The 18,361-nt window shown below is 38.1% G+C and overlaps 1 protein-coding gene across 4 annotated transcripts in view; it reads left to right on the forward strand.

Annotated features, from left to right (window-relative positions):
- Positions 1-18,361, forward strand: part of ubr3 (ubiquitin protein ligase E3 component n-recognin 3) — a 230,487-nt gene that overhangs the window by 27,538 nt on the left and 184,588 nt on the right. For 3 of the 4 annotated variants that reach the window (XM_063052206.1, XM_063052207.1, XM_063052210.1), the window contains 5 exons: positions 3,457-3,624; positions 9,262-9,405; positions 12,413-12,453; positions 14,471-14,537; positions 17,687-17,817. In XM_063052206.1, coding sequence (XP_062908276.1) covers positions 3,457-3,624; positions 9,262-9,405; positions 12,413-12,453; positions 14,471-14,537; positions 17,687-17,817 — 551 coding nt within the window. The remainder of the gene's footprint in view (positions 1-3,456; positions 3,625-9,261; positions 9,406-12,412; positions 12,454-14,470; positions 14,538-17,686; positions 17,818-18,361) is intronic. The other variant, XM_063052208.1, reaches the window with a different exon arrangement.

The raw sequence follows: 18,361 nt of genomic DNA on the forward strand, positions 1-18,361 counted from the left end.
CCATCAAACAGTAAGTATTGGGTCCCACACCACCAGGTTCAGGACCATCTTTTACCCTTCAACCATCTGGCTCCTGAACTAGAGCAGGTAACTTCACTTACCTTAATTCAAAACTGATTCCACAATCTACAAACTCAGTTTCAATGAAACTACAACTCATTCTCAGTATTTTTTTTTGTCCATTTTGTCTTCTTTTGCAGATTGGTTGTTTGTCAGCCTTTGTGTATGTATAGTTTTCATAATATCTATTGTATTTCTTTATTTTCCTGCAAATACCTACAAGAAAATGAATCTCAAGATAGTATATGGTGACACATGTACTTTGATAATAAATTTACTTCGACTTTGTGAGTTGGATTTGTTACATACCTCAAGGAGATCTTGTGACTTTCTTGTGAGAATGATGTAATGGTCTTTTGGAAGTCACCTGATGTAATTTTCTGGCCAATGTGAGGTCACGTGATGACATGTTCACCAGGGGTATAAAAGGGAAGACCTCAGGTGATGCAGTTAGTTTTTAGTTTTCCAGCTAGAACGTTCGTCATTGTCTCCGTTCCATTGCGTATTTGCTTTATGACGCAGTTTCATTTTTAAAACGGAGTTTTACGTTCTGTTGCAAGGTACAATAGTGCTGGACTGGCAATTTTTGCTAGATTTGTTGATGTACCTTTTTTCAGTGGTATTGGAGAGTGAAGACTTTATCGAAGTACAGGATATGAAGGATTGAGAGAAGTTGGGAATGTTCGGCAGTTTAATAAAGGATCGACCTTATTGAGTATTCGTTGAAGAAGTAGCGACCTGCATCGAAGATAACTCCTTCCGAAAGAGCGAGGTAGTTCATGCAGGATTTGCTCTCTAGAAATTAAGGTCAGTTGTTTTAAGCTGTTTTATTTCCTTATGCGTGAATCCTTTGGACAGGACCACCAGTAGGAAAGTTGCGTCTGTGAAGAAATCCTTCTCCAGAAAAGTCTCTCCTAAATGAATGTAAAAATCTGTTGGACTTTCGAATTCACCATTTTAAGAACTGTATTTGACTTTACCGCTATAAGAACTGTTTTCGCATTTATTGCTCTAAGAACCAGTGCCGAGTGATGATTTGTTAAGCAGCCGCATAGTGGTTAACTTCTGGTTAAGGTTTTCATTTGCTTTTTATTGTTTATCCGTGTTTAATAAATGTTTGGTTGTTTTTATATAACCTCGATTGATATTCATTGTTGCTGGTGACGTAACATTTTTGTCTCTTGAAGATTGTTACAATTATTCCAAAGTTCCTGGTATATCCTCTTGTTCTGTGATGTAGTTGCTGGAGGATATAAATCTTTTATTTGAAGATCCTTTCAAACACATGTACATTTTCATGGATATCATTTATTCTGGACAGCTTGTTGATGTTTCAGTTGACACATGGCCTTTTCATTTGAATAGTAACCAGCAAAAGTGGACCTTTTAGTGCTCTGTGGAATGGAGTGTAGGACATTTACATTAAGGAAAGAGCTCAGAGTTGTTTGAAGTGGTCTTTTCCATGGATGCTAACTGCCTCTCTATTCTTTATAATCTTTCCTTTGTATTAGATTCTTAGCAGTAAGGACCCCTGGTAATTTGGGCTGTAGATAACCTTGATAGTGTTAGTTGCTAGGTCCCTTGCACTCCTTCCATCCATCATTATTTGCTCAGTGTTTAGCTGGAACTTGGATTTCATGTACTTCGGATTTGTGGAGTTGCCAATCGAAGAATCTTCCATGATCTGTTGTTAGGTTGACTGATGATTATTTAGTGATTAATCAGTTATTACAAAGTGGAATTTGTTGTATTCTTCAAGGGAGAGCAGCTGTTAAGTTAAGTTTGCAGTTTTTTTCTTTTGTATATCTCAGCATGTGTAGGATAAAAGCTAACATAGTGAAAGATTTTAGGTATGTTTTTTAAAAATGAAACTGCAAAGTAACAATGTTTAAAAGAAAAGTACATTGTAGTAATCTTTAGTTAATATTTTTTCTCGTAATTGGCAATTCCTTTATAAATAGTACAGACTAAAATCACATGGATTAATGTATTATGCTGAATCTATATTGAACTTAGGAGAGTTCTGAATTTGCTGGTCTCTTATATAATGCAACTGCCTTTTATGTCCGTTGTCTGGGTACAGAACAAGAAATAAGCTGGGTTTTCTAATTTCAAAATGTATCTGTGGGCAAGTCTGGCATAACCACTGATTTTTTTTTTAATTACTTGGTGTCTTGGGTGTTTTGTGCAATAGAAGAATAAAATCTTTAAAGATCACAAAAGGTAACAGTATCTCCAGTGACGTACTTCAGCAATTGCTTCAGCTTTGTAGAAATAATACTTCCAAAAGGCAAGTTGCTGATATGTGTTGCCTGGAAATTGAATGTGAATTCTTTGCAAACTGTTGCCTTTTCAAATAACAGTAATGTTTCCAGGAAAATGTTCTGCAAAAGCTGAATTTTTGAGTTACTGTGAAGCTCCAAAAATCCTGTGTCCAATGGTCAAGCATCTGGCATTACTCCAGATTGTGAGCTTGGTGACAGTAGTGCAGGTATTATGTGTAGCTGGTGCTGGTGGTCTAAAGTGTGGTGGGGCTGGGACCGCTATACCTTATGTGTGGTTGGAGTTCAGACACCAGGGACGCCATCAGCAACATGGGTAGGTCTGCATCCAGAGCTGGGGTCTTGAGAGTTTATCTATATTCCATTCCATTGTAGTGGTTGCGTTTCACACTATTACAGTTTTCTTTTCATGTTCTATTAGCATATCAACTACCTTGTTACATAGCTCAAAAAATTCTAGCACTAAAACATTTTTTGAGGGGGTGACGAAGGTGATTGAGGATAGGGCAGTGGATGTTGTCTACATGGACTTCATTAGGCTTTTGACACAATGCTTATGTTAGGCAGATTCAGAATATAAAGATCCTGGGATCTACAATAGTACATAGCAAGTCCTGAAGGTTGAGCATCTGGCTGTTCTCCATTACTCCAGACTATGAGCCTGGTGACAATAGCAGGTAGTATGTGTAGCTGGTGCTGGTGGCCCAAAGTGTGGCAGGGCTGAGACCGCTATATGCCTTCTGTGTGACTGGAGTTCAGATCCCAGGAGTCAGCAACGTGGGTAGGTCTGCAGCCAGAGTTTGGGACTCAAGTGTTTATGTAGATTCCATTCCTTTTAAACTCATTGGGTTGACTGGAAAATTTATTGTACTATTGTGTAATGTGTGAAAATAAAAGAGATAAAGGTGTGTTTGGTATTAGTAAATTCCATTAGTCTGGAATATCTGATAGTTCAGCGCTACTAAAGTCGCAAGGGTACTCTGGATATCAAAACTCTACTGCATTACCTTTGTGTTAACCTATTTGCACAGATTTGTAGGTCATATCACCTGCTATACCATGTTGTAGACATTAATTTGTTTTCAAAGTATTTTCTTTATTCCTCCTACTTTAGTTTCTGATTCAGCAACTGAGAGAGATCTCCAGAAAACACTCCAACAGATGGAACCTCTAATTTCTCTTTTAGAAGATCTGACAAAAATGGGAGGGGCTATGCGATCCATCCTGACAAGAGTTCTGGGTAATCACCAGATATACAAAGATATCAGCTCTGGTGACATTTGTAAGTCTGGTTTTTAAAATTGTTTTAAAATTATTAACATTTTAATTTACTGATAGATTTTCATAACTATTTGTATTTATAATTTTAAAATCTCAAAAGTGTATTGATATAGACTGTTGAAATTGTATTATGTCACTAATGAGCATGTCTTGTGCTAAAGTTGTTAAAAGTTGTTAGAAAGCTTTGAAGCGTACAGTATGTAAATGACTTGTGGGGCTGTTCTGGCTATGCAGGGATTTGTATCAAATTATCTATTTGGAGTGAGCTTATTGATGGGTCCCATTAATTAAAGAAGAATGCTGATTGGCTGAGTTTTAGTCAAGTGATTCAGTTATTTTCAATAACTGAAAATATACTGTCATTTCGAAAGTAAAATCTAAGCCTTGGAAAAATTAAAGAATTTATTGAAAGTGGTCAAATAGAGACCAACCATATTCATACATACATTTCACACTATTGTAGTTTTTTCAGCTTCTATTACCATCTTATCTGCCTTACTACATAGCTCAAAAAAGTCTAGCTCCGAAAAGCTTTTAGAGATGGCGACGAAGGTGATTGAGATAAGGCAGTGGATGTTGTTTACATAGACTTCATTAGGCCTTTGACAAGGTGCTCATGTTAGGCAGATACAGAATGTAAAGATCCTGGGATCCATGGTGACTGCGTAGTTTAGATTCAGAACTGCTTGCCCATAAACAGGAGAGGGTAGTGGTGGGAGAGTGCTATTCTGGCTGGAGGTCTGTGATAAGTGGTGTAGTGCAGGGATCAGTGCTGGGACTGCAATGATTTGAATAAAAATATAGATGGGTGGATTAGTAAGTTTGAAGACAACACAAAGATTAGGGCAGTTGTGTATGGTGTAGAGCGTTATCAGACATTACAACACAATATAGATCAGCTGTAGATAAGAGTGGAGAAATGGCAGGTAGAGTTAATCTGAGCAGATGTGAGGTGATGCAAATTGGGAGGCAAAATGAAAGGGGAAATGACAGGATCTTTAACAATATTGATCTATAGAAGGATCTTGGGGTCCAACAGCTCTCTGAAAGTAGTCATGCAAGCAGATAGGATGGAAAAGAAAATGTATGGCATGCTCGCATTTTTTGGCCAGGGAGCTTAGTATAAGAGTAAGGAAGTCATGTTGCAGTTATATATCACATTGGCTGGTTAGGTCTCACTTGGAAGTATTGTGTGTAATTTTGGTTGATCTGATTTCTAAATGGACATTGAACCTATGAACTACCTCATTTTCATTATTTCTCTGTTTGCACTATTTTTAATTTAACTATTTAACATACATATATTTACATTTACTTACTGTAATCGATTTACTTATTTTTCTCTATATTATCATGTATTGCATTGTACTGCTGCTACTAAGTTTAGCAAATTTCATAACACATGCCGGTGATATTAAACCTGATTCTGAATCCTGATCATCATCATCATCAGGTGCCATGCTCAGATTTGGCTTTGACTGCCATGGCCCACACACTCCTGTTTCCGGTCAAGTGGATCAATTCATTGGTATTCATTTCCAGTTTTCTGGCTGCTGTCTCCATCATCATTTGTCTTTACCTTCCTCTTGCTTTCTTCCCTTCAATCTTTCCCATAATTACCGTGCATTCTAACTCCTTTTTCCTAATCACATGTCCAATGAAGTTAGATTATGAAGACACGTAGTCCCCTTTTATTGTAATTTAGTAATGTATGCATTAAGAAATGATACATTATTTCCTCCGGTGTGATATCACAAAACACAGGACAAACCGAGACTGAAAAAACTGACAAAACCACATAATTATACATATAGTTACAAACAGTGTAACAATACCATAACTTGATGAAGAAAGTCCGTGAGCACAGTAAAGTTCAAAGTTTCTCAAATGTCCCACATCTCACGCAGACGGGAGAAGGAAGAAAAACTCTCCCTGCCATGCTGACCACAATCCAACTCTGAGTCATCTGAAAACTTCGAGCTCTGATCAGCTCTCTGACACTGAGTACTGAGTGGCATCTCTGCCGAACGATTCGACCTCCTTCTCGGTCGCCAAAAGCAGGCAAGGCCAGGGATTTTGAGGCCTACTCTCTGAAAGATTCCCAACCACACAGTAATGACAGCAGCGGACGGGCGTTTCAGACATTTCTTCAGATGTTCCTCTGTGCTTTCACGTCCATTCTCCATCAAATCAGAATTGTCTACTGCCCCTACTTAACAGATACGACATCATTTTTCACCGGAGGGCTGTGCTCGAACAGCGCACTGCCATCTTCTCCTCCCGCCTAAAAGGCAAAATAATAACCACTCAGTTCAGATAGGATGCATCATTGATGAGGAAAGTGTACCTGAAGTTAACAGAAGTTCTAACCCCTTTTACCCCTCCCAAGAATCTGTTTTAAGTTCAGGAGCATTGGAGAAATACGAATGTTATATCACATTTATAAAATATGAAGGGGATAAACCTTGTTAACTACAAAATCAAGCAGTTCATGTGGTGAGAAACTATGAATTATGAATTAATAAGACACAGGCACAGACTTGTTCAATGCAACACAAATGATCAATCCTTTGATACAGAGAAGTTATGCTATTAATGTTACATAAATGGTGTATGAAAACGTATTTAATAGATCAGCCAAAATACACAACAGAAATAAAAATAGAAGAAATGCTGTGGAATGAGGGTATCAGTTTAAGATACATGATTGTCCAGGGGACACTATGATTTTTAACTGATATGGAGGAACAGGTCCACAGCAGATGCCATCTCATTGGCTCTTTACACAACCCTGGAACATCTGGACAGCAAAACTGCATACATCAGGATGTTCTTTCTCGATTACAGTTCAGCATTTGATACCATCATCCCCTCAAAACTAATCAATAGGCTCTAAGACCTTGGCCTCAATAACTCCTTGTTCATTGGATCCTGGATTTCCTCATTTGTAGACCCCATCGGTTTGGATTGGCAAAAACATCTCCTCCATGATCTTCATCAGCATAGGTCCACCACAAGGCGTGTGCTTAGTCCCCTGCTTTACTCACTTTACACCTATGACTGTGGCTAAGCACAGTTCTAATGACATAATCAAGTTTGCTGATGAAGCCACTGTTGTGCGCTGTATCAAAGGTAGGGATGAATTAGCATACAGGAGGGAGATTGAAAATTTGGCTGAGTGGTGTCATAACAACAATTTCTCACTCAATGTCAGCAAGATCAAGGAACTGATTGTAGGCTTAAGAAGAGGAAACCAAAGGTCCATGAGCCAGTCCTCATCAGAGGATCATAGGCAGAGAAAGTTAGTAGCTTTAAATTCCTGGGTGTTACTATTTCAGAAAACCTGTCCTGGACCCAGCACGTGAATGCAATTGCAAAGAAAGCATGGCAGTGCCTTACTTTCTCAGGAGTCTGCACAGATTTGGCATGACATCAAAAACTTTGACAAACTTCTACAGATGTGTAGTGGAGAGTGTATTGACTGACTGTATCACGGCTTGGTATGGAAACACCAATGTCTTTGAATGGAAAACCCTACAAAAGGTAGTACATTCGGCCCGGTACATCACGGGTAAAGCCCTCCTAACCATTGAATGCATCTACATGAATTGCTGTCGTAGGAAGCAGCATCCATCATCAGAGATCCTCACGACCTAGGCTGTGCTCCTCTCTTGCTGCACATTCAGGTAGAAGGCACAAGAGTCTCAGGACTCACACCACCTGGTTCAAAAGCAGGTACTACTCCTCAACCATCAGGCTCATGAACAAAGGGGGATAATTATACCCACTTGCCCATCCATTGAGATGTTCCCACAACCAATGATCTCACTTTAAGGATGCTTTGTTTTGTTATTTCATGTCCTCATGATTTATTTATCATTTATTTATATTTGTATTTGTACAGTTTGTTGTCTTCTGCACTCTACTTGATCTTTCATTGATCCTGTTATAGTTACGAGTTTGCAGATTTGCTGAGTATGCCCATAGGAAAATGAATCTCAGGATTGTATGTGGTGATATATATGTGTACACACACACCACACACCACACACCACACACCACACACCACACACCACACACCACACACCACACACCACACACCACACACCACACACCACACACCACACACCACACACCACACACCACACACCACACACCACACACACACACACACACACACACACACACACACACACACACACACACACACACACACACACACCCTGATAGTAACATTTACTTTGAATACAGGAACTTTGGGGAATGTACTTACAATTTTTTGATCTGGTGGAATAAGTTGATTAGGAAATTAAAAAAAAAATTAGGAGCACTGAATCATTTAAGCTAAGGATTTGTAGAAAACATTAGCATAATTTCTGATTTCAGTTTCAGTTCTGGGCACCACACTTTTTAAAAAAAAAATGTCAAACTCAAATTTATTGTCATATGCACAAGCACATGTCTGCCTGCACAGGTGCACTGAAAAGCCTACTTGCAACAGCATCATATGGTATATAAACATCATTCATAAGAAAAAATATAAATTAAATGTAAATTATACACAAATTTTACAAGAAAGAGCACAATTAGAGCAACAAAAGTACATTTTATTGCAAAGTGATCGAAATGCCAAAGGTCTTCAGAGATGATGAAAGTTGAGGGGTAAGTGGGATCAATTGCATTTTCATGGTTTGGCTTTTAAATACGAAGAACAAAGCAGATCTTTTTCACCTTTCATTGCCATGTTAACTTTTTAAAAAAGTCTTTCTCTGAGCTAGACTAAATCTTTGTACAACTCTGGTCCATTAATGGAAGAGGAGGTCAAATACACTGGCCATTTTGTATTGTACTAACATGTTCAGCTGAGTGTGACTGAAACTGCATTGTGAAGCAGCTTGACTTGGTCCAATGTATAACTTTCCCAAACCAAGTAGAATGACAAACTAACTACTGGAGGAACTCAGAACAGCCAGTCCAAGTGTAGAATCTTGACCCAAAAGATTGACTATCCATTTCCATCCACAGATGCTGTGCCAAATTCCTCCAGCAGTTTGTTTTCTGGCCTTTTATGAGATTTAATTATAGTTATTACTCTCCGGATGTTTGTGGCACTGTACCAACAGAATTTCTGGACTATTGGATTTTACTTCATCCCCGAAAACACTTGTCATTTTATTTATTTTTTCCTACACATTACACCATCTTATATTAAAATTTACACTGAACTCATTTGGTTTTAAAGGGAGTGGGAAATATACAACTACACCAGATCCCAGTGCTAATCACAAACCTATTAAGAAATTGGACTACAACCCCATCTCTGGCTGCTCACCTCGGCCACAGTCTGGACCCTGGTCACAGCTTCTGGTTTCCTGGTTCCAGCCTTTCACCACACCTGATCCCTGGCTTTCATTATGGACCAGTGAATGAGATAGATGTTGGGCCATTAGGATATATGAACAATTTAATGCCAGACCATCAGAGTTCTACTGAAAATTAACTGAGTAGTTACTTTGATTGCATCTTGTATGGTTGTTGATGTTGACAGTGTCTTTGCTAGTTTGCTTGGTGAGTGGTTTTCTTGAAATATTATTTGTTACAATTTAATGTTGAAAAGTGTTTGTTTCCTTCCCTTAAGGCACTGGAGAAAAGACATATGCAAAGAAAAATTATGACAAGTATCTTGCAGCATTAAAAGGTTCAGGACTAGTTTCATCAGAGGAACGGTCTGTGACATCTGTACTGGATCAAATGGCAGGAGCAAGTAATGTAACTATTTTGGGTAAGTACCATGTTAGTGAGAGTGAAATAATGTGTTCTATCACAAGACTACAATTTTGTAGGATTTTGACAAATATAAGTGCCTCCTTTAACTTCTGGAATCTAAATTTATGTTCATGTATTGCATGAAATGGTCTTACTCATGTAGATTTGGCTTTAAAAGAGAATGAGTCACCAAGGGTGAACTGTACAGCACATATCACAGCTAACTAACTTCTAAGCTGTAAGCATTAGAATCTCGTGTGATGCATTACAATCTTTCAAAAATCTTCTTAATACTTTGGACTTGAATGAATATGTTTAGCTATTGCCCTCAATGTTGTTAAATACTCACTGAATTGTGTGCATTCAATTGTTCTGAGATTTTGAAAAACTTAACGTTTTTTTTGCTGAAAGGGTCTGTCACCGTAATATAAAATTTTATAATAGGATAAATCTTGCATTTTACTGGGAAGAATGGATCACCTATAGAGGTAAAAATCCTGTTTGTAAGTATAATTGTTCTGTTTGTCCTGGATATTGTGTCCAGATTTTTATTTGGATTTTGAGGGTAAGGAAATTGTATTTGGGAAAATAATAAATGAAACACATCCATACTGATGGCTGGAAGTAAATGAATTTGTCATACTTGAGAATGACAGTTTATTTTATTGTTGGTGTTACAACTGCATTGATTTTAAATATAATTCTTGAGTCCCTCAAGCATTTGAAGCAAAATAATCACTTTAAGGATGTGGTTATTGTGTAATCCATTGCTTGAAAGGGTTGTGGTAGTAGGCTTACTGTAATTCTTTATATTAAAAAAAAACTGAATAACTGGTTTCTGTTCAATAGCTTAATTTGTTTAACTTGAGTGATTGTACAGTGAAATCTTTATTTTCAGTGATCTTTGAAATACTGTTCATCATGAGGATCTCTGGTTTTCTGATAGCATCTATGCACAGTGGATGCACCTGTATACCTCACTAAAGTAAATATCTATTCCACCAATCAATGGCAGCAACTCCATGTATAAAAACATGCAGATATGGTCAAGCGGTTCAGTTGTTCAGACCAAAAATCAGAATGGGAAGAAATGTGATCTAAGTGACTTTGACTCTGGAATGATTGTTGGTGCCAGACGGGGTGGTTTGAGTATTTTAGAAACTGCTGACCACCTGAGATTTTCAGCCATAACGGTCTCTAAAGTTTGTGGAGAAGGGTGCGAAGAGCAAAAAATATCCAGCGAGCAGCAGCTCTGTGAGTGAAAACACCTCGTTAATGAGAGGAGAATGGTCAGACTGGTTCAAGCTGACAGAAAGGCAGCAGTAATTCAAGTGACCATGCGTTACAAGAGTGGTGTGCAGAAAAGCATCTCTGAATGCACGTTGAACCTTGAAGTGGATGGGGAACACAAGCAGAAGATCACACTGGGTTCCACTCCTGTATCTAATACAGTGGTCACTGACTGTAGCAATGTGACTAGACGAAATTCAGAATCAACAGTGGACCACATCCAAAAATGTTAACACTAGACAAAGCTTGTTTGGTACTGTTCTGAAGCTGTCAGCCCAGTTTTGTGGGTCTGAAGCAGTGAATCTGCCATGAATTCACAGCTTTCAGATTCAGATGCAATAATGCTATTAACTGCATGATTGGTCAGTATATTGAAGTATTATATTTGCAGTAATCCAGTGTTTTTTTAAAAAAAAGCTAAGCTGCTTGCATAGGCACCCTGTATGTCCATACAGACATATTAAGTAAAACTTGTACTTGATGGTAAGTCATTTGGCTATCAGAATTCTGTTCTGTGTTAAAGCCTTTAGAGGACAACTAGACTGACTTTCCTATTTAATAGTATAGTTATTTTAATACACTTAACCAGTTTAGGTAATTCTCAGTCTCCTACTGATCACTTAAGTATCCCCTCCCTCTCCTGGCTTCATCTGCCCATCTTCCCTTCCTATCGGATTCTGACATTTGTAATTTTTTGTGTCACCTTCCAATCTTGCAATCTTCCTTCACCCTCCCTTCTTCCTACCTGGCATCATCTGCTCTTTTTATCCTCTCCCTATCTATCCCTGCCTTTTACCCACCACTTGCTGTGTCCCAGGGCCACCATTTACCTCCAGCAAGTGACTCTATCTGTCTGTCAGTCTCCTCATTACTTTGATCAATCTGTCACCTGCCAGCCATTTTCTCAGTCTCTTTACTTTGTTCCAACTATCACCTGCCAGCTATTTTCTCAGCTCTCCCTCTCATGTCCTTTTATTTTCCATGACATAGCAGAATTAAGCCATTCAGCCCATTGAAACTGCTCCACTATTCCATCATGGCTGAGTTATTATCCCCCTCAACCCTAATGCCTTTCTCCCTGTAACCTTTGATACCCTTACTAATCAATAACCTATCATCCTCTGCTTTAAATATACCCAATGACTTGGCCTCTATATCTGTCTGTGGCAATAAATTCCACAGATTTACCACCCTTTGGCTAAAGAAATTCCTTCTCATGGCTGTTCTTAAGAAACATCCCTCTATTGTGAGGCTGTGGCCTCTGGTCCTAGACTCCCCCACTTTAGGAAACATTCTCTCCACATTCACTCTATCTAGGCCTTTCAATATTTGATAGTTTCATTGAGATTCACCCTCATTCTTCTAAACTCCAATGAATACAGGCCCAGAGCCATCAAAAGCTCCCCAAAAGTTAACCCTTTCATTCCCAGAATCATTCTTGTGAATCTCCTCTGGCACCTCTCCATTTGACCTTTATACTGACCATCTTGTTATCCATGCTCTTTGTCCTCATATAGTGTCTTGACCAGGAACATTGACTATCCCTTTGCCTCCATAGATGGGCCTGATCCACCGACTTCCTCCAGTACTTTGATTATAGCATCTGCAGTCTCTTGTGTCTCCACACTTTCCTGTTTTGCTGTCTCCAAGAGTGCTGAAATTATGTTAAAGATTTCCATATCTTATTTCATCAGCAATAAGTCAAATTTTCTATTGTATTTTTGTTTTTAAAGGTGCTACAACAGGAGCAGGGCAGCTGGATTCTTCTGATGAGGTGGGTTTGAATATATAGTATAACAAAAAACAGCTGTGTGCAGACTTAATCACTTTTCATTTGTATGACACATATTCAAGATCAGGCAACAGCAGTCTCAGCTTTTATTTAAAGATGATTATAAGAATCCTCTGTGAACCTAATTTGAGTTGTCTCAGTATTGCTTTTTTGTCATTATGGAAGAGTAATTGCTATAGCATAATTGATTACTAAACTGGTAATTTTCACAGGTAATTTAGATTAAAGATGTTTCAGCAAAGCCTTCTCTAAAATAACCAGATTTGAACTTTCATCAGTTTTATTGCTTTCTGTGTGAACTACAGTTATTCTAGTGGGCTTCCTTTGTTTCCTGATTTTCATGATAACCCCATTAGGTCAAAATTTACTTCACATTAATAAACAAAGTAAGAAATCTTTGTTAATAACCTCAAACCAGTGAATAATTATGTGATACTAAAATGCAGCAGATGCTGAGTGCTTTACATAAAAAAGAAGCACGTATCAGAGATGCTTGTTAGGGCAGGCAGGTAAGTGGAATTAATTTTCAGATAATTGTTCCACCTGTTTTAAAACAGCGACGATCATAGCTGCTCAAGAAGAGCAGGATGAGTTGCCTTAATGACTTGCGCTCGTTAGCACTCACATCTACTGTAATTAAGTGCTTCGTGAGGTTGGTGGTGGCTAGAATCAATTCCTGCCTAAGTAAGGACCTGGACCTGCTGCAGTTTGCCTATCACCACAGTAGATCTACAATGGATGCAATCTCACTGGCTCTCCACTCTGCCTTGGATCACCTGGACTATAGTAATACATAAATCAAGGTACAGCTTAGTGTTCAACACAGTCATACCCTCGATTTTAATCAAAAGCTCCAAAACCTGGGCCTCTGTACCTTTCTCTTCAACTGGATCCTTGACTTCCTCACTGGGAGACCAAAGTCTGTTTGGATCGGAAATAACATCTGCTTCTTGCTCAGTATTAACACTGGTGCAATTCAAGTATGTGTGCTTAGACCGCTGCTGTACTGTCTCTACACCCACGACTGTGTGGATTGGCACAGCTCAAACACCATATATAAGTTTGCCGACAATACAACTACTCTTGGCAGAATTTCAGATGGTCACGAAGAGGCGTACAGGAGCAAGACAGATTATCTGATGTTGCAGCAAAAACCTTGCACTCAATGTCAGACCAAGGAATTAATTGTGGACATACCGGTCCTCATCAAGGAATCAGAAGTGGAAAAGGTGAGTCAGTTTCAAGTTCCTGGGTGTCAACATCTCTGAGGATCTATTCTGGGCCCAACATATTGATGCAGTTACAAAGAAGGCACAACAGTGGCTATATTTCATTGAGGAAAAATTGGTTTGTTACCAAAGGTGCTTGCAAATTTCTACAGAAGTATTGTGGAGAGCATTCTAACTGATTGCATCACTATCTCATATGGGGGGAGAGGGGGCACTGCACAGGATTGGAAAAATCTGCAGTAAGTTGTAAACCTAGCCAGCTCCATCATGGACACGAGCCTCCTTAGCATCCAGGACACCTTCAAAAGGTAGTGCTTCAAAAATGTGGCATCCATCATTCGAGGATACCCATTGCCCAGGACATGCCCTCTTCTTCTTCCCCTCTGATAGGAAGTTAATTCTTCACTTCGGAAATACAGTCAACAGATGGGTTCAGTTATTTATAATTTTGTAGTAAGATAGATAGCATTGCAGAAAATACCTATATTTCTGGTCAGCAAGAACGGAATTTGAGATTGTTCCTACAAACCAGTGGACCTGATTAAAAATGGATAGAACTATGAAATACAATATCAAACAAAAGAAAATAATTTTAATTTAAAGTTGAAACTTTTTTGCATTCACTCTTGAGGTTTCAAGGGTATATTAGTTATTTTACATTTCTGAATTTATCCTTCACCGGTTAAGCTGAAACAACTCTATTAGTAAAAAAAAGATTCAATTATGAATCAAGGGTTAACTGTTTTAGCAATATGCACTCCTTTTTTCAGGAGGAACCAGATGGCAGTCAAGGAGTTGGCAAACGGAAGAGGGTAAAACTCTGCAACAGCACCAAAGGTATTTTTGAAACAATTTATGCTGATGCTAAAGATAGTGATTCTATGAAACTCATTTGAAGGAGCCGCCCTTTCGTAGTCAAGCTTCCTATATTTAAGAATACATTAATTCCTTGCTGAGTTATATTTTCATACATTCAAATTAATTTTAAGTACCTTTCCAAAATGTCATTTTCATGTTTCAGTTTTGCATGATAACAGTATGTGACCTTGTTACTTACATATGCAGTAAAGGGGTGGGAAAGAGGAGGTAAAAAGTTGCAGCAGGTAGATTGGAATCCTGAGTTGAGATAATCAAATGAGCCAGGATCTTATTAAATGTCAGAGCAGGTTTGAAGGCAGAGTGGCCTATTTTAGCCCCTTGTTCATGCACAGCAATTATTTATGGTTCTCAAAACAAATATACTGTACTGCCAGGTCTAGTGTAATTGTGTTTGGATTCGGGAAGGCAAAAATAGATTAAGGCATTTTCTGCTTGCGAGTACAAACCAAATAATTTTTATGTGTGGTCTTTCTCACTGGCACGTCAATGGTGATGTGCACTCATCCAATTAAACCAAATTACAGCTGAAAGAATAATTTCTCTTTCTCTTGAGCTACCTTTGTTTTTAACATTGACCTCCATCTTTTAGCAAAGTTTGAAGAAAGTTGTATCTAAAGCTGAAGAAAATCTGGAGAAAAGCAGTATGTACTAAAAATATATGGTGGTTTGAGCAAAGTTATATGGGAAGGATCAGACAATCATTTTGGGTGCAAACTTTTATAAAAACTCTACCCGTTATTTTATCATGTTCACTCTGTCAAATATATACAGAAATTTATTGTTTTTACTATAGGTTGTTTTCAAATTTGTTTTAGTTTTATAACTGACTTGTTGACTTACTGTGCCTTTCATTTTTCTCATAATTCTTTAGAACTACTTTCTTAGGTTTGTCTTCAATCATCACTTCTGCCAATTAGCCTTGGCTTTATCTTATTTTAATGCAACTATTAAGACTCATTTTGTGACTTATTCTGTTAGGTAAATGGCAACAATGAATATCAAGTGAGACAGGTTATATAAAAACAACCAAACATTTATGAAACACGTATAAACGATAAGGGAAAAAAACAAAGGAAAACTTTAACCGGAAGTTAACAGATATGCAGCCGTTCACTAACTCGCCACTCAGCTCTGGTTCTTAAAGCGTTAAATACGAAAACAGTTCTTAAAGCGATACAGTCAGATATAGTTCTTAAAGCGATAACTTCGAAAGTCCAACAGTTTTACACATTCACTTGGGAGAGACTTCTCTGGAGAAGGATTTCTTCACAGACGCAACTTTACTGCTGGTTCTGTCCACAGGATTCCTAATGCCGAAAATAAACAGTTTAAATCAACTGACTTTAAACTCCTTTAGAGAGAGAGAGAGCACCTTTTTGCATGAACTCCTTGCTCTTTCTGGCAAGAGTTATCTCGATGCAGGTACTCCTCCAACGAAGACCCAATAAGGTTGATTCTTTATTAAACTGCCAAATGATGCCGACTTCTCTTGATCCTTTGATAAATTCTTCACTCTCCCTTCAACTGTTGGAATTGAGTAAATTGGCACTTCCAGCCACAAATTTCCAGTCCAAATAATATGGAATCTTTCAACAAAACGCACAACCGTTTTAAAAATGAAACTGCGTTACAAAAACAAACGCAACAGAAACGGAGGCATAGCACGTTCTACCTGGAAATCTACAAACTTAAAAACCCTACTGCGTCACCTGAGTCGACCCTTATATAGTCACGGGGCAGATGTCATCACGTGACCTCACATTGGCGGGAAAATCACATCAGGTGACCTCCAAAAGACCATTACATCATTCTCACTAAAAACAAAACAGATCTCCTTGAGCGTGTATCAATTCTTGTTTATGTTTGCTGCTTTACACTAGCTCTTTCACATCTGAAAAGTTAACTTATCTATTCAGTTTATGGAAATCAAAATGGCAGATATTGGAAAGCGGAAATGCTGTAAAACTCAACAATTCAGAAAGCATTTCTAGAAACAGAAGCAGTGAAAGTTTTGGATTTGTGATCTTTGTCAAAATTGGCTAGGAGCAATGCAAATTAGTTTTCTGAAGAAGAGAGGTGGGGAGGGAGGGATGTGCACAAGAAAGGTAATGCATGTAATAGGACTAATTAAAATAACAATATGAGCAGTTAACAGCATTTTATATTTGTGTAATCTCTCAGTGAAAGGTTTTGGAGCAGACTGCATAGGAGTAGGATGAGAACATCTGAGTTTATGATACAAGCAGAAAATGAAAACTGCTTATGTTTTCTTGTATTTTTTAATAATGGGGTGATGAATATTTAACAGCCTTTGAATACTTGTGAATATCACAGACCCGCAGAAAGTGAAATTCCGTGCAACGCACACAAAATGCTGGAGAAACTCAGCAGGTCAGATAGCATCTATGGGATGAATAGACAGATGTCGTTTCAGTCTGAGACTACTGGAAAGCAAGGGGGAAGAAGCCAGAATTTGAGGTGGGGGAAGAAGTACATGCTAGAAGGTGACAGGTGAAGCCAGGTGGGTGGGGGATGAAGTAAGAAGGTGAGAGGTGATGGGTAGAAAAGGCAAAGTGCTGGAGAAGAAGGAATCTGATAAGAGAGGAGAGTGGACCATGGGGAAGAAGGGAAGGATTAGACACCCTGGGAGAGGTGACAGGCAGATGAGAAGAAGAGGTAAGAGGGGAGCCAGAGTAGGAAATTGAAGAAGAGGGAAGGTGGGGAGGAATAACCAGAAGTTGGAGAAATCAATGTTCATGCCATCAGGTTGGAGGCTACCTCGATGTAATTCTCAATGTGAAATTCTGTAACAGTTCTTATTACTGGCAAGTCTAGGAGTGGTATCACTTAATCAACTGTCGACATTTCAGTAGGTAGGTAATGAAGTAACTGGCCAGAGATCGGCCATCTGTACCCACTAACTGTTTCCTTGGAATAGGTATATAACTTGTGATTAAGAGGGTGATGCAGTAAATACCTGAGAGATGCAATTAAGACTAATCTTTACTCTTAATCTTAAATCAATTGAAACCTGAATTTGACATGTTTGAAGATATTGGGCATTATCCAGCTAAATAAACAAAACCATTTTTTATATTCAATTTCAGATCCATCCATCATGGATATATTAAAGCATAAATGCTTTCTAGAAGAAATATTATTTTGGACTGTCAAATATGAGTTTCCACAAAAAATGGTAACCTTTCTACTAAATATGTTGCCTGATCAGGACTACAAGGTATGTAGATTTTAATTTTTAAAAAATTATCAAGTTAAACCAAATGTTAACACGTTGACTCTTCTGATATCAAACAGGACTACTTATGTCACCTTTCCGATAATATTGTTGATATTATGAAGTAAACCAGATTCTGTTTAGAAGTTCTAATCTTGTTTTACACAAGCAGGGAACTTCATTGTACTCTAGTGTGTGTGACAATAAATTAATCTGAATCAGTGCTCACAATGTTTTTTTTCTACTGGATAAACAAATGTAAATTGATTGACTGCTTATTGGAACATCATTGTTCTGTCCATAGGGGAAACAGAGATATTGATATCTTTTTCTGCACTTAAATGCAACTGCCTGGTAAATAATTAATATAACATTTGTTAGAATCCACACAAAATTTGAGGCTATTATCTATACTGTAAGTCTGGTGTAGTGACTAATAATTGACTGCCTTCAGCCATTTTGGATAAGATGGATAATTTAGTGATTGAACATGGGTCCTGCCTTCAGCAAAGTTAGCAAATATGAACATATGAGTGTTTTAAGCCTG

The sequence above is a fragment of the Mobula hypostoma genome, chromosome 6 (genome assembly GCF_963921235.1).
Source record: "Mobula hypostoma chromosome 6, sMobHyp1.1, whole genome shotgun sequence".
Taxonomy (NCBI): domain Eukaryota; kingdom Metazoa; phylum Chordata; class Chondrichthyes; order Myliobatiformes; family Myliobatidae; genus Mobula; species Mobula hypostoma.